General features: G+C 40.8%; 1 protein-coding gene across 1 annotated transcript in view; it reads left to right on the top strand.

Moving 5' to 3' along the window:
* The window catches only part of CDK15 (cyclin dependent kinase 15), a 55,196-nt gene extending 46,384 nt beyond the window's left edge, over positions 1-8,812 (top strand). Inside the window, exons 13-14 of the mRNA XM_067549826.1 lie at positions 5,095-5,232; positions 7,842-8,812. Coding sequence (XP_067405927.1) covers positions 5,095-5,204 — 110 coding nt within the window. The 3' untranslated portion in view covers positions 5,205-5,232; positions 7,842-8,812. The remainder of the gene's footprint in view (positions 1-5,094; positions 5,233-7,841) is intronic.
* Positions 8,813-18,019: the final 9,207 nt, after the last annotated feature.

Raw genomic sequence — 18,019 nt, 5'->3', positions numbered from 1 at the left:
AAATAGGAGAGGGAGTGAGACAACAGATTGGCACAAGGTGTCACTCTCCTGGACAAGGTATAATATCCAAGGCATATTTCCATACAGGGAATGAATTCTTTTCAAATGGGTTTATATACCATCTCACATTTATTATCACTGGTATTTCACTGTATAACACTGAAATGCACCTCAGTGAACAGGAAATTACATGGTGTTAGCAAAGCAACGGATATGCTGGGAACAAAATTAAAGTCTATTGGGTTGAAACAAGTACAGTATGAATGTACACAATCATCTTCATGAGCAACTCATTAGGATTGTAAAAATCAGACGATTTTGAATAATTCCCAATACATCCATCTCCATTGCTATAATCATATAAGACATTTGTTCTCCCATGTCATTTTGGTATCACATCATTTTGGAATTTATTTGTACCATTTTAGAATTCTGGTTGCTATGATAACAGTGCAGATTTTAAATATATTCTAGTCCTACTCTGTTCTGACGGATGCTGGCTAGTAATTTCTGTCTCCTGAAGATGAATATTAAAGTAGGAGGGCAAAGAATAAGATGGCAATAAAGGTAAAGGGCAATGGGGTTAGATTTCAGGTGCAGGGAGGAACCAAATAAGGCAAGAGAAATCCAAATTAAAAAAATGCTCCTGCTGAAAATTCTTTTCTATTTTCATTAAATGATTGTAGCCTGAACTGTCCTTTACATAAGTTGCCCGAACAAATTTGTAGCCAGAGAATATCTTCAAATGGTTATTTCTGAGGAAAAATTAATTGGGGAACCCGTAATTCAAAGAGGAGAGCCCTCCTAAATAACCTCTTTGTGATTACTGAAATGAATGCTAATGGCCAGACAGTGGCTGCTGGCTCCTCAGCCTAGGAGCTGAGTGACAGGAAGCTCTTTCCTTCCACTTGAGAACCTGAGTAGAGGGGCTAGAATGCTGGTGCTCCACAGACACAAGATGCTGGGGAACAAGTGTAACCCACAATAGGTCTTAGTCCCCCCTCCACTGACTTATGGTCCACATAAGAGGATGCAAGTTGCCAGCTAATGGCATTCTCCTTTTAGTTCCAATGACAGAGACTCAAGTTTTCAGCACCACAGGTCCTAGGTTCAAACCCCACTCACAGTCCAGATGGGCTCAACTACATCAGCACCACTGGTGCTGCCGTATATCAAAGGAGCATCTTTGTGGTCTGCCTCTATCTAGAGAAATTGGTAGTCTGAAGCCAGCAAAGCAGTCCTCTTTAAAAAGGAGTTTTCACTCCTTCCTACCCTGAACAGCCTTCTGGCACAGCCCCCTGCCACAGTAGTACCAATACAGCCACAAGCTAGCCCTGTGAATTGCACTCTGGTATGGCTCAGTGTTTACTTCCTGACCGCCAACATGCCTGATGAACCATGCATGTGGAAACACTGAATTCCCTCAACTGAAAGCACAAGAGATTAGAGGCAGCGGCAATTTCTTTCCTTCATTCTAGTACCCTACTCCTAACAGCCTTACACTAAAGTTGTGTGCCATCAGGAGTAAGGCAGAGTAATATTTGCCACAGCACATTTTTTTAGCTGTAAATCTAGGCTATTTTTGCTTTTTTTTTTTTTTTGCTCTCAAAGACTTTAGAGCTGTCCTTTGGGCTGAGAATGCAGTGAGCAGGGGTATTTTGCAGATGGCACCAATATATTCCTGTAGCAAGAACTTAACTCGGGAGCAGCTTCACCCAAGCGACCAAGACTGTGATGTTTGATTAGCAGTAACTGAGGAAGCAGAGAGGCCTGAGCCTGATCTGCATTCAAGTTCCCATTGGACTAAAGGCCCAGCTCAACAGAAGCCTTTTTCACAAAAAATGCAGGTTACATTCAACTCTGTGCAGAGGGTCAGCCCAAAGCCACTAAGTCTCACTCAAGTCCTATTTTGAGGGGTTAAGTAGGATTTAAGTCGTGCATGGGACTGATGCTGGGCCTTTGCTAGCAGAGGAATTTCACCCTTTGTGAACTGGTGGTGGGAGATTTCAAGACCTGCAAGGGAGCTTCCTAACCACTTTCAGGCACACAGGTGTGTCTGCTCTACCAGGTTTGCCTAAAATTCCCCATTGTTGCTACCACCACTTCAGTTTCAGTGAAGGGAGTGCTGGTGTCAATGGTGCACAGGTCTTTTAACTGTTGTATCATCTCACTCAGCTGAGAGCAGGCCTAGGTAATACAATGGTTAACACACTTTGCCTTCACTAGAGCTTCCACTGCTGCTACCACTTGCAGAGCTGCACTGGTGGGAAATTTTATTGCATCATAATGTAAACAATAGGCAGCCTGTAGGAGGCTTCTGTCTGTGAAATAATCTCTTGACTGAGTCAGCTGCTTTGATTAGATTCTCAGTCACAGTTGAAAAGTTTATGTACGCACTTCAGTGTCCGACCATGTGCCTGATCCATCACTGAGTTCTGATGTTTGGATGGGGACATCCTCAGGACTCACTGTTAGACATCCCATGTTGAATAATCAAATTTAGATGCATCAGAAGTTTTAAGGCCTTTTAAAATGTATAAATCCAGTTTTAATATGTCTTTATATGGGAGTATCTCAAAGTTCTGCCTTTGGTGTTAAACAGCAACCTCAGTTTATGCTGGTCCACGAATCAAAGCAATCCTTTCTTCAGGGTCATTTCTGGACTATTTTCCAAATCTTTACTCATTCCTTACTCAGGCAAAATTTCCATTGGCCTCAAGTGGCTGGATTTTCAGAGATGCTGACTTGTGCAGGAGACTTACCTGTGTGAAAACTGAGTGCCTTTATACCACAGCTCTTGGTAGCTGGCGATGCTAAGGTGCATCACCCTAGCAGGAACTTCTAGAAAGAGGTGCACTTGAGGACTCTGGGAATGTAGCCTCTGCTAAACCTTTTGAAAGTGCCATAGGTATTAGCCTGCAGCTGACCTCGTGCTTCCTGAGCACAAGGACTAGGACTGTGCCTGGCCCTTGTAGAGGGGCACAAGTGAGTAGGGCTAGGGGATGGGGGAGGGAAGGAAGGTTCCCTGTGCCTATTCCCCCATTCATGCTCCTGAAAAAGTATAACTAGCCCTAAGTGAGAACCTCAAAGTTGGCCCATATGAGCTCTGGAAAACTAAGTGCAACAGACATTGGGCCAAATGCTGCTCTCAGTCATACTAATGTAAATCCAGAGTAATTTTATAGTGGCCCTATGTTTAATAAGTAAATGTGTTCAGGCAGCTGAACATTCATGACTGATGGGTGATATTAAAACCCTTGAATATTCCAGACACACCACAGTATAGAATCATAGAATATTAGAGTTGGAAGGGACCTCAGGAGGTCATCTAGTCCAACCCCCTGCTCAAAGCAGGACTAACCTCAGCTAAATCATCCCAGCCAGGGCTTTGTCAAGCCGCAGCTTAAAAACCTCTAAAGATGGAGATTCCACCACCTCCCTAGGTAACCCATTCCAGTGCTTCACCACCTAGTGAAAAGCTTTTTCCTAATATCCAACCTCAACCTCCCCCAGTAAGAGGTTAATAGACATATTTGCTTATTTTGTCTAATTACAAAATTGTATCAGAGGTTTCTTTAAGTTGCACTTTTCGTTTCAGATCATTACAGGCAAATCTAAAAAGATTTAGTTGTCTAGCTTGCTGTGAAAGGTGCTGAGACCAGCAATACCATTTAGTCACTTTCCACTCTCAAATGCATTTCTGCCTTCACCAGGTTATCAGCAGAGAAGAGTAAACGGAGATGCAATGATCAGATTTCCAAGGCACAAAAGTTAAAGCTAAGTTTGAGATGGTGACAGCCAACAGCCATGAGCCTAGGAACTCAATTAGTCTGAAAGACAACTATCTCATTATCTTTTCCAAAAATGATATAAATACATAGGAATATAAAAATTTAAAATAAACTCTCTCTATTGACTGTCTAGATGACTGAATTTCCCTTCTCAATTTCTTTAAACACCCACTTTAGTATTTATTTATTCTAAGCGTGAAGCAGCTGCGATAATTAGACTGTCAGATTCGGTAAGTTAATGAGGAGTCACTGGAGTGGAAGGTTTTGCATTTGTGAGATTGCTGAAGGAGAGAAGCTCTATGCCTTCGCTCTCTCTTTTTTCTTTTTCTTTCTTTTCTCCCTCCACTGGGTGGGAAGGAGAGAGCTTGGCAGTGCACAGATCGATTTGAATCCTTTTGATTAGCGGGTTGCATTCCCACCACTGTTCTGCCAAATAATGTTTTGCTGTTGTTTGTTTGTTTGTTTAAAAAGGAGCAAACAAACAAACAAAAACATAGACACATTTTTAGGGGCAAGGGAGCCTGAGTAAATGAAACACACCTCCATTCTCTCCTTCCTTCTCCAAAAATACAGAAGAAAATGAGCTGTGAGGAAGAAATTTCCAAACTAGCTTATATGTCAGGTGATATGAACTTCCAGTATTAGCAAAGTAGTAATGTCAGATTCCCCCTTTGTCACACTTTACAAATGGAGGTACTGTAAACCAAAGAAGGGTGATTACAGGTTCGCTTCAACTGAAACTTAAGAGAGGAGTTTCAGCAGTTTCTGCGGTTAAAATTTCCCTCTTTTCCCTGACTAAACAAGTTTCAATGGATTTTAATTGACTACGGGCCTGATGCTGCGCACACACAAGCAACTTCATTCATGTGATCAGTAATGAGAAAATTACTCATTCACTGAAGTGTTTGCAGGATCAAGTCCACAGCTAATATGTTTTTACATCCTAAATTTGTTTTCTAAAGTACTTGCTCCTTAATTAAATGTCATATTTTTAACACCAGGAGTTGGGGACAACTGTGATTCACTCAGATAAGCAGTTTATCTGCACTAAAACTAATAAAGTTGGAAGGATTTGTCTGGGTAAACATTCCATGTATACAAAACTATATTTCTCTGAACAGTGGCTTTGGGAAACATTCAGCAGATCAGAGCTTCTCTGGTGTCCCTTCAGCCATTGCTGCTCCCTCCCACAATCTTAGCTTAAGAAGAAGAGATCCTTGCAGGTGGAGTGAGTGCTGAAGATGCAGCGAGGTGAGGAAAACATCCTTTTCACTCTCTCTCCTCAAACTTGGTTCCTCCACAGCACAGTCACTGTTTACAGTTCCAGGGGTGAGGCTGCAGCCAGAAATCTGTGACCTATTTGCTCCTTACCAGAAGGGTTATCACCAAGCCAGTTCAAGCAAGTTTTGGTGAAAAACAAGAATGCTCAACATGCTTTTAGGTAAGGAACTAAAAGAACAGTTTGCTCATCACTATAGAAGTTACTGCCAATATCCTCAACAAACGAGATTCCGTAAAGACTGCCCATGTGGGCTGGTATGGCCCTTTAAAGTGGGGAGAGCAGAACAGAAAAGGGTTGCATCTCTCATCCTGTGGCAAAACCCATGGCTGAGGGAAGGTTAAGTAGGAAATTCTAAAAAGTTCTTATTCCTGATCTTCCATCCAAGTGGAGAAGAGGGGTTTGCAGGCTTGTAGCCTCCAAACACACAGACACACCAACATCCCCATAGATATCCCACAGCTCTCAGAATTGCCAGACAGAGGGCAGACCCAGAGGACTGTCCCCTGGGCCCTTTCCTCTCACCACCATGTAGAAAGGGGGAGCAGAGTCTGCAGGAGGTAGAGCTCATAGGGTTAGCAGCATTAACTTCCTCATCTCTGTTTTAAATAGCAATACATTTTGCCATACCTAGCTCTCCTAACTCTCAGACCAATGCCCACCCCCTGAGGCCAGCATGGCTGCCTACTTCACATTTTTTGAATAGCATGTAGACTGCTTAACATTTTTTTTGCTTGGTCTGCATTTGCCAATGGTGAGTTAATCAAGTTTTATAATTAGCTTCTGAGCATGATCAGCAGTTAATTTCTCCAAACTTGCTTATTGATATTGGTTTCAGAAACATTTTTCAGTCATACGAAGAAATTACTGTTGAAGTGACTGGGGAAAGGTACAGGCACTCTATTCATCTCAACAGGGTTAGTCAGAACAAATGTTCTGGTCATGCTTAGATTTTGCAGTATATACATTCCTTCAGTAGTGCATATACCCTACATTAGGTAATCTGAGCCTAGAAACCACTGATGGATGGCTTCTCAGCTCTTGGGACTGCTGTTTGTCATACTAATCTACTCTAGTTGTCTACAGATCTAGAGACTGGAATTTATCACATAGGCCTTTTCCTTTTATGATTAAAAATGCCAAAAAGTGGGCATATTTCATATACCAGGGATACTCTGCACTACTACTCCTATCTTCATTTTCTGAGTTACTCAGCATACATGCGATGAATCAGATTAGGCTTTCAATTACATCAGTGTAAAACCAGGACCACTTCAGTAGATGGAATTACTTTGGGTTTAGATCAGCATAACAATATTACCAGAATTTGGCCCTATGTGCACTCTAATGTCTGAGAAGAGCTAGGTAAAGATGCTGAAATTGTCTTAAATCATAACACCATTGCTTTTACACAGTTTGTATTTCAGTTTTAATGGGAAATTGTTAACTTAAAAATCACTCTTCTGTCTGAAAACCTTTTACCTACTATTGCTACAAGTAATACCTTAGATCTCTATTACTGAAAGAAAATATAGGGGGGAAGTTCCTTTTTTTTCTTGTTTCTTTACTTGACAGTTTTTGTGCAATCAGTTTCACTGTTTCCTCTGTGTAGTCAGATAGGTCCTGGTCCTGCAAACACATGTGTAACTTTACTCTCATCAGTAATTCCATCAAAAGCTCTAGGACTACTCACTTGAGTAAAGTTATGCTCGTGCTTCAGTATATGCAGGATCAGAGCCGTAATCTGTTTCCCCTGTTTTTGTGGGTCTTTCACTCACAACCTTTGTAAAATAGCACAATCACAACAATTGGCAGGGGGAGTCGGGCAGGTGTATAACCTGAAACTTCCTTTAATTAATTTTTAAAATATTTACTAGATTTCAAGTTGATGCTTTCCTCTTATTGCTTTTCCCCTCTCCTCCCTCCCCTCCCCCGCACCTTGCCTTACATATGGATAAGTTTAAATGTCAACTCAAGTTCTCTTCCAAAGTTTAATTACTGGAATGTAATCAAGTAGTGTGGGAATTTAGATTTATTTTTAAACAAAAAGAGTGAGATGTTAAATGTAATAGAAATATTTTTAGTGTTTTAAAAAGCTGCCAATTAAAAGCAAGCTTTAAAGAAATCTAAATAATAGTAACTTAGTATCTAAAGTACAACATTGTGTTCATGCATGAGAAAGTGAAACTGACTAGGAACAGTGAAATTGGCCAACCTGTTTTCACTACTCAACCTGAATGTGGTGCAAAAATAAAAACAAAACAACAACAACGAACATAAAAGGTACAATGCTGGCTTTGCTATGAACCCATAGTAAGGGGCACCATATCATTGTCACAATCTCCTCCCTGTTCTCCCAGTGCTCTGGGAGGGAATAAACTATGCCAGGTTCATATCCTGGGTGGCGTATGTTCCATACCATAGCTCCATTCAGTCTCCACCCTGCTGTATCTCCGCCCATCCAGCTGAAGGAGGGGGAATTTAGTAGCTCTGAGAAGCCTTCTTCCCCTCTTATACTGGTACCCTTGATGCAAATATCCAATGCAGGGGCCCCTTTATAGCTTTGTGCTGCTGAAATAGCTGGGCCACAGTTAGGCCCACACAAAATTTAGAGTTTGTTTTAAATTCACCTTTAATAATTAAAGTCACTAAAGCAAATAAACCTGCAGAATATTTGGGATTATATATTTTTCTTTCAAATTTACATATTCATCCTATCAAGAACTCTCTAGGCACAAGATTTTTATCCTGATAGTATCCCTTGGTTACAGGGTCAGATTCTGCTCTCCGTTACACCTGTGGACATCTGGAATAGCTCCTCTGAAGTCAATGAAACTTCAGGAGATTTACACCAATGTAACTGTGAAGACAGTCTGGTCCAGGGAAATTTCTTTATAAAAGTCACCTTTCAACAGAAAAGAAGGAAACAGTGCAGATGTGTCTTTTGTATTTTTTTAGAAAGCAACGTCAGGAAGATTGACTTGGTAACCAAGATGTAAAAGCACAATCTAGAGTTTGGACCTTCAGAATAAATCCAGCCATTTGTCTCTTAATAGAGAGATCCCTGGACCAGAAGATTGATGAACAAACAGGACAGATGGGGGTTGACAATTGAAAGAAAGTAGGGACTGATCCAAGGCTTACAGAGACCTGTCAGGCCTGGGGTTGCCTACAATCTCCTCCAACAAAAGAGCTCCTGAAGGAAGGAGGGGATTAGTCTAAAGTTGAGTGAAGTTTCCAGGGAAGATGGTTTCTTGGATAAAGTCGTCAACAAAAGGAATTGTTTAAGACTATTTGTTATAATTTCCAAGGGTGAGCTTCTGCCATTACTAACTGGATTATCACCATACCAATTCTATACACCAGCAGAGTGTTAGAAATGTGATTGTGGGTTGGTTGTTTAGAGCCTAATTCAGGGGTCTTCTTATGCTGTATCCTAAATATGTATAGGTGTTTATGAGGGCAAGTGCAGTGAGGAATTAAGAGGATTGAAAACAAAGATTGTTTATGGCAAAATTACTGCACTGTGCACTGGTGCGCTATGAGTTACCAGCGTGTTCTAATCTCCTTGATCTCTGGGTGCTGACAGATCGTGAATAGAAAAGGTGCTCTTGGGTGACTTCCGATGGGAGAAGGCTGGTGGGAGTAGCTGGGAGTTCTTTCAGAGCCAGCACTCCTATCACATTTCTCACAGGGATTCTTCCCCTGGATGAAGTTAGAAGAGTTCTTACTCTCAGTGCTCTACCCTGTTTCATTCAATCATCTGAAGCACTTTTGCTCGTCTCCTAGGATTTCCAGAAACTAGAAGCTTCAGCATAGCCTCAGAGTAAACAGAGGATGGTAAAGGCCTGATCCTGGAAATCTCATATGCATGAACAATCCTTACTCATCTAAGTAGTGCCACTGCAGTGAATGGGAGAACTTGTAGGAGTAAGGAATATGCTGATGATTCAAATGTAAGGATTAGACCCTAAATCAGTGATGATTTAGGACATATTTTGAACTTCTTAGTTTATGTCACAATCTTAATATTACCTACCTTGGCAGGGAGACATATTATGACTTAAAAGGTCTTTTCAAAAGGTCATCTCTACATTTTTGGGACTTAATTCTCATTTACACTAAATCCCCCTTACACAACCTCAAAGTGGGTGTATTATTTATGCCTGCTTTCCAGCCCCTTTACAGTGTCAAAAGGAATTCAATGTAAATAATATGACCCTCTGTTTCTGATTAGTGCAACTTTAAATCTGGAGTAATTCCACTATTCAACAGTGTTACATTTGTGAAGGTATGGGAAAAGCAAGAAGGATCCATTTTGATAATTTAATCTGACCTCCTATATAACACAGGACACAGAACTTCCCCAAAATAATTTCTGGAGCACTTAAACATTTTTAGTGATGGAGAATCCACCATGAACGACCTTTGGTAAATTATTCCAATGACTCTCACTGTTAAAAATGTATGCCTTATTTCCAATCTGAATTTGTCTAGCTTCAATTTCCAGTCACTGGATCATGTTATATCTTTCTCTGCTAGATTAAAGAGTCTGTTATCCAATATTTGTTCCCCATGTAGGTACTTACAGACTGTAATCAAGTCATCCTTTAACATTCTCTTTGTTAAGAGAAATAGATTGAGCTCATAGAGTCTATCACTATCAGTCAGCTTTTCTAATCCTGGAATCATTTTTATGGCTCTTCTTTGAACCCCCTCCAATTTATCAACATCCTTTTTGAATTGTGGACACCAGAACTGGATACAGTGTTCCAGCTCTGGTCGCATCAGTGCCAAATTTGGAGGTGAAATAACCTTTTTACTCCTACTCGAAATTCCCATTTATATATATCAAGGGTTGCATTAGCCTTTTTGGCCACAATGTAACACTGAGAGCTCATGTTCAGCTGATCTTTTTCAAGGTCACTGCTTCCTAGAATAGATTCCTCTCTTTGGTAAGTATGGCCTCGATTCTTTGTTCCTAGATGCACACATTTACATTTAGCCATATTAAAATGCATGTTTGCTGTACCCAGATTACCAAGCGATCCTGACTGCTCTGTATACGTGACTGGTCCTCTTCATTATTTACCAGTCACCCGACTTTTGTGTCATCTGAAAACTTTATCAGTAATAATTAAGTGCTGCGGTGGCTGTAAGTCAACTTAACATAAATCGACTAAGGTTTGTAATGTAGACATGCCCTAAATCTCTGTGCTGTTTTACATTTCCCTGCCCCATAAAACCCAAATTGCCAAAGGAACAAATCATACCTTCTGCCCCTGTGGGTTGAGGAACATGAACATCCTGGCAGAAAGATATGCTGTCCCTCGGCACTCTTTTCCTATTCCTGATCCCATGATGGAAGCCATCCGTGGATCTTCTGGCAACAGAATCTTTAGATGGGGCTTTGGGATGGAATGGGCAGGGAAACTGCTGCGCTACTCAGCATCACTGACACCACTCCCAACTTCACAGGAATTTCCTTCCTAAACTAGTGATGACTGGGGAAGAACTAATTTAGTTAGGTTTCTCTTTGTGATGTAACACACACTCAGCCCAGCCCAGCAGTGATTTCAGGGGCAACAGCTAGCCGGGGAACCCCATGCCTGGAGTTGTATTGCCGTGAAGGCTAGGGAGGAGGGGCTACACAGGAACGGAGAGGCACTTGCCTCTAGCAGATCTTCTAAGATCCAGGCTGAACATGAGGGACCTTACAAATTCTGTGGGCTAACCTTTGTCTTTCCATGGTGGGGCAGGAAAGAGAAAGGGAAACCCGGAGACCCCTCCCACAGAACAACATAAAGGAAAGTCCTGAGCTTCCAGCCCTCTGCATAGGATGAGACTGTGAAGTGGATTTTGTGGACCTACACTAATTTTTCAAACTTGGGGAGCTAGCTGGCTATGGGGGATTGTCATGCAATCTAAATTCTTTCACCTCTAGGGCACCAGCCCAAATCTAGCCGTCATGGGCACTGGTCAGAAGTCATTACCATGCATTGGGTGAGCCGTTCTTAGTTAATAATTAGTTAATGCTTGCAAAGTGCTTCCAGTGAGTAAAGTGGGATATGCCGAGTAATGTCATCACTGTATGGAGACCTGTGTGAGAAGTTACGCATTTGCTGGTGGACAATCACAAAAAACCCTTTATAAATGGCATGAAGAGGTATCCTTGATAACAGCATCAGCAGAGAGGCCAATCTCCTCCCTACAGGACACTCCCTCAACACAGGTATAAAGCTCCTTAGTACGGCAGACTGCAGGACATAAATGGAGGACTTCAGTCTCCAGCCCAACAACCACACCAAAAAAACCACAACAGGTCATACAAATATATAATTAATTTGAGTGAAAAAAAGCCCTTTAATTTAGTAAACATCCTTTTTTAATGTGTACAGTTTAACAGCAGATTTTTTTAAATGGATATTTGCCTATTAAAGAAAAATAAATCAATCAACCTCCTTCCCCATGTTTTGCTTCAGCCGAGAGCAAATTTTTATGGCCAATTTATAAAGCCCAAGAAAAAAAGAGAGGGTTCTAATATGAATACTGACAAAACTCTATCCATAATGGCACAAATGGGCAATGCACTATGCACAAAACCCCCACCATAACCCAGAACTGCATTTGGGGAACACAGATAAAAGACCTGACTTGGGTCATGTGACAGGTGTCACTTCAATAATGCTATTGGGGGCAGAGATAAAAGTCCTCTCACTCTGGTCATGTGACACAGCTTCATTACTCTCACAGCAGGTGGTCCATGAGGCTCAATGCCTTTATTTTATTTATTTATTTATTTATTCTGTGATAATGAGAAAATGTTTAAACTCCCATCCCTGTGTTTAAACACTTCTTCCTGCTGACAGCAGCGGGGGGATCCGTTGATCAACTGTCAGATTGGAAAGTGCAATTTTTCTGAAAAGTAAACAGCATGTTTGCCAGTTGGAAATAATTTTGTGTTTGTTGGGACTGTTAGTGTCGGAATGAGGGAGACATGTCACAGCATCTGACAAGTCGGGAATGGGGAATAGGAAACAGGCTCAAAAATACCTTTTATACTGTGCCTCTGCTAACAAGAGCCTGAGATTTTTTTTATATTTCTCCATTGTTATGTGGTAAAAACCAAAGTCACTTAATGATTGTTTATGAAACTTTTAAACCAGTGACTCAGATGGAGGATGGACACCTGGGGACTACTGCTAGCTGAACCCACTGTGTTTTAATAGAAACTTTCCTTCACCTCAGGCTATTAGCCAAGATGGTCAGAGATGTAACCCCATGTTCTGGGTGTCCCTAAACTTCGGACTGCCAGAAGCAGGGCCTGGATGACAGGGGATGGATCACTCAATAATTGCCCTATTTTATTCATTCCCTCTCAATAACATATAGGAGACTCCTGAGCTTCCAGCCCTCTGTGTGGGATGAGACGAACTGTGAAGTGGATTTTATGGTCCTACACTATTTTTTTAAACTTGGGGAGATAGCTGGATATGGGGGATGGCACTAGGTACTGTTGGAAGGCAGGATACTGGGCTAGATGGATCACTGGTCTGACCCAATATGGCCATTCTTATGAAAATTAAATAGATTAAAAAATAGAGACGGTGTTTAGGTACTAGTTGGTGGGTGGCATTTAAAACGGACAGAACTCATTTTACAGTTAGGAGGGAAATAGAAAAGAACTCCTAGCTCCCAGTGATGATGATTATATAGGAAAGAGTATGTTATATAGATCTGACATCACAGCAATGAGATGTGCCCTTTTTGCAAAGATGAGAAAAATTAAAGACAACTCTCATACAACACATAAACCATAGGGTTAGTGGAAATCAGTGAGAGTTTGGGGTGTAACAAGGAATGTAGGTTTAGGTCCTATGATTACAGGAATTAAATCCAGCTATGATGACTGGCCATGCTATGTCTTAAGTCACAGGTACATGATACCATAAAACTATTCATAACTGTCCTGGAATCAAACAAAATGTAACTTTATGATCTGCACATTTTTCTCTCATCTATTAGGCAAAGATCTTTTAAATAATCAACTCTTATAAAAAACTAAAGATACATACACTGTGTATCAGATTTCAGTTAAATATTACTGTTCAAATGTACATTCACCCAGAGACACACACACAGCATTGTATATGCAAACAGTAGGAACCATGTTAAACTTGACTGCAATATTCAATAATCTAAATGGCAACACCTGCTTAGAAACAATGATTAGAAGTTTTTGTTCTACATGGCTTAAATTCAATAAACTTTCTAAGCTATGAATTAGTAATATTTAATTTCTGAGCAAGATCAAGTGTGCCCCTATGTGAGATAGCTAAGAGACTTTCATTGTACTGATTAAATGTACTGTGAGCTAGATGTATGCAAAAATATGCTGTATGGGAGCCTTGTTCTCTCAACAAATACCTTACTCTGGCGTCTGCATTGAAGTGTCCATCGGACAGAATTATATTGTTTTTTTTTTCCTTGATAAATGTCAGTACTAATAACTCACTTTTTTCCCTGTTATATGAAGTTTTGGTTAGTTAAAAGAAAAGATTTGAGGCCAGATTCTGACCTCATTTACACCACAGTAAAAAGAGAGCACCAACCACTACCACGTGGAGTATATCGCTCCAGATACAGGCCCTGATTCAGGAAAGCACTTAATCACATGCTTAATGGAAGCCTGTGCTTAACACTGTCCTGAGTAAGGGCACTCTCCTGAATTGTGGCCTTACACTGGTATAGCTTCATTGAAGACAGTGGAGCTGGCTATGACACTCCCTGACTATACAGTTGTAACAGGGATCAGAATCCGGCTTTTTATTAGCAGTCATTAAAAATATACAATTTTTTAAATGATAATTTACTCATTTAGCAGACTGACATGCTGCTGAACTGGGGGGGGGGGGGGATTTCCCTGGGGAATCTCTAAGTCATTACAGCAGTTAACTCTGAACAGTAGGTTAAATCTCTCCAAACTGAACAAGTCTGAACATGCCAGACCTCAGAAAGGATTTATTTGGCGTTATATAGGAAATAAAGCCCCTGAACTTTGCCTCAAAGCCCCCTAAAGGTGACAGCACAGAGTGTTAGTCACAAATGTTGGAAAGAACCAGGAGGATCATGGCACCAAACTGTAACTGCTTTAGACATGAGACTCCCCTGATCTCTGATAAACACTCTGACATTTGGCAGCCTGACAGCTTCACAGTTCCATAAGATGCTTCCTAATTAGAGCCTCTGTGAGAAATAATCCACAACTTGAAGTTTATCTCTGACTTCCTCGCTGTACTTTTTTCCTTTTTTGTTCCTGCGTTCTCATTTTCTTCCTCTTCTCACTGCTTTCTCTCTCACACTCTCACTGCCCCACCCCTCCATCTCTGCAGGCAGAGTCAGCCAAGTGTAAGGCAAAACAGATGTCGATTTCTTTCTGTCCCTTCAGCTAAGTACAACCCTGGGCAGAAGTGCACCTTTTGCGATTTAGTGTCACCTTTGGATGAAACTGGTAGATAATACAGAGGAGAGCACAGCAGAGAGTGAGGCAAAGAGGCAAAAATGATTCAGTATAACTAGTCTGCAAAAAGAGGCCTCATTTCATACTTGTTTTAATAAGTTAGAACAAGAGATGGGCCTAGACCAAAACGCTGGATACAAACACTTCCTAAATGTGGGGGAGGAGAGACTGTATATTCTCATCTGGTTCCAGATCTGAATTTTGTAGCTGTACCCCAAATCTGTAATGGGCTGACCCAGTATCCTGGATCTTCACAGCCTTGATTTTTGGTTGGAGAAGAGGGTGGAATATGAATCAAGATTTGGCAGCTCAGGCCCAACTATTTAGAACACAGTTTACAATATAAGTAGTGCTGATGTACCAGGGGGCCAGGGCAGATTTACCCAGCCTACCTGAAAATGAGAACATAACCTTACATGAACAGGTACCATTAAAAATGCCTCATTTGTGGAGCTTATCATTTTGGGGCACATGCTGCCATCTTTATTCACACTGAGTAGTACCTTACTTTTCAAGTAGTTCAAGAATCAAGCCCTTTGCGAGCACTTTAAATTCAATAAGCAGTGCTATCACATTTGGAATTTGACCACATTAATAAACAGCATCTGCTATCACAAGTTTATATGACTTAATGGATCAGATTTGACCGGTCAGGAGGCATTCCCCATTAATGGGATAGACTGTTTTATATGTGATACACCAAAACCCTTTATAGAGCAATGAGACTGGCAGCACATTCACTAATGTATGACAGCCATTATGCACTCAGAAATAACTTACTCACAGGATTGGGCATTAGAACCAGCTTTATGGAGCCAGGAAATTTAATTCCCATCTGCTACTTTTTTCAGGGAGTGCCAGAGACTCTAACTCTCACGTGAACAGTCACCAATGATGGGCAGAACCTAAGGGATTTTGGCTGAAGCTGATAAATGATGGATAGAACTGCATGTATACCACAGGACTGTTCTGCAGATGTCAGCATTAAGTAGGATCCCAAATCCCATTGTGGGGCTTAAAACTACAGCTATTAAACATTAACCTTAGTGGAAGTTAGAGATTTAATTCAAAGCATCAAACAAGATTGTAGGGTTTGTGTGAGATACTTAAGACTCTTTATCTAGTGCCCATGAAAGTCAGTGGTAGTCTTCCCACTGGACCAGGTCCTCAGAGAATCAATCCTTTTAGTTACAAATATTTTCATTGGCAAACACTGGAGAAGTCTTTCTAATCCTTGAACATCCAGGTACTTCAAATACTGCACTTGTACATACATCTGATTCAGAGTGACCTGGATCAGTTGGTAAACTGGGCACAAGCAAACAATGTGTGTTTTAATACCACTAAGTGTAAATGTACACATCTAAGAACAGAGAATGCAGGCCACACTTACAGGATAGGGGACTCTATCCTGGGAAGCAGTGACTCAAATTGATTTCCAACAACAGATGACCCTCAAGTAAATACAGCTGGCTCATATTAACAAAGCTCCCTAAGTAGACTGTAGCTATGGATTCTCTGAGAGACCATATTAAGTCTTTCTATAAAACTGAATAGATTTGTATTATTCAGGTACACTCTACCTACACACAACGCTTGTGTTGAAAAATTCATTTTGCAGTTCGCTAACATTATCTATACCAAAACACTCTCTTTGAACACCCTGAAATGGAAGGAGGGTAGGTCTGCATCTATAACCAACGCTGGCTCCAGCATCTGCAATGGGCCATATCAAAACTCTGCCTCAAAACACCTCAACACTTTGGAGTCAGATCCAGAACCAAACTTTGTGAGGTGGGCTTCTCTCTAATTTAGAGCATGAGCTACTATTAAGATTAGTATAGACACAGATGAAGAGGCAAGTACAGATTTGGGGAAGATATTCATTCAGCAGTGACCTGATAGATGTTTGTGATAGGAAAAATGATGATGATGAAAATGAGACACAGGCGGCACAAGATGCTCTGCTTCTCATATAGTCCTTTACACCAGTGCAAAGTGGATGCGAAAATCAGAATGGGAGCATTTAGCATACGCTTAGCACCAGTGTAAGTGATTTTCAAAAGTACAGGTAAAACAGGCCTAGGAGGCTTAATTATAGTGACATAGCCACAGTATCATAGAAAAGAATTGCCTCTGTTTTCTGTTAAACTACACATTTTTAAGAGGTTTGTAATTTAGTCATTTTAATCCACTTCACAGTTTCAGACCAAAACTTGAAATGCAAGTTGGCAGCCCAGAGGAATTTATTTTGTAATTTTTTTGAGGGCTTAACTCAGTTTGATAGATTTAGAGCATATTTAATAGGTTTGTTGGTTTTAAAAGCTTAAAAGGAAACGAAGAACAAACAAACAAAAAACAGCTACACTGAAAAATTGAAATTTGGCAAGGGCCAAATCCTTTGGGCAAAACTGGCTGAGGAGAAGATCTGCAGGATGGATCTCAGAGAAGCAACAGAGAAGATGATTTATCTCACAGCTACAATGCAGAACTGTGGCTTCTTCAGATAATTCTATGCTTCAAATAGGGATTTCTATAGCTTGAATACCAGATTGCTCTGGCCCCAATGGAGCTCTATAGCTTCTAGCTAATATGGGACTCACTAATGCAGATTATACTGTCTAAACATTTGCCAATATATTATGTACTAAAGTCCTGTATTATGAAAGGTCCTTCACCTTGTGCAGATTAAATGTTGCTCAACAGCCTTCCCTAGACAGCAGTGCAGTCACATATCTATACCTATACCAGTGTCTGTGACAAAGCAAATATTAGCTGTCAAGAATGCTGAGCTGATTATGCAGAATCTTTGAGGGATATGCTTTCCCTGGGATTTGATTTTATTGGATTTTAAGGGTGGGATTTTCAAAGGCACTGAAGGGAATCAGGTGCCCAAATCCCACTGAAAAATCACAGCCTTTGCAACCACCCAACATAAATTTCATCTTAAAACTTCCTTCCCATGCTTGGCTGTTCCTAGGTTTTCTCTGCAGAAACTTCTCTGTTCCAGACTCTGGTTTTCTCTGTGCCTGAAAGAGGCCATGGACCATCTTATACCCTGGCTGGATCTAACTCATTACATTGTAATACATTATAATTTAATGCAACATTCCAACACCTGGTAAGAGGATGATTCAATAGAAGAAACCTGTGTCTTTAAACAGGGTAATTGAGTTTGCCACCATCTTATAGCTGTAAAGAAGATGCACAATTACTCCCACAGGTAAGGCCACGTACAAGCAGTTTTTGCAGGCTCAAAGTAAACCCTTGTTGCCAGTAATCAGAAGGTTGATCACTGAGGGCTTGTCTTCACTATGCGGCCAGGTTGATGTAAGATATTCAAGTTACGTTACATAAGTAACTTAACTGATGTTGATTTACCTTGCATCAAGTTGCCGCACTGTCTTCACTATGCTATGTGGAAAGAAG

Source organism: Emydura macquarii, unplaced genomic scaffold, assembly GCF_026122565.2.
Source record: "Emydura macquarii macquarii isolate MOO-44397 ecotype Brisbane River unplaced genomic scaffold, CSIRO-AGI_Emac_v2 contig_1253, whole genome shotgun sequence".
Classification (NCBI taxonomy): domain Eukaryota; kingdom Metazoa; phylum Chordata; order Testudines; family Chelidae; genus Emydura; species Emydura macquarii.
This window is presented reverse-complemented; position numbering and strand designations above follow the sequence as displayed.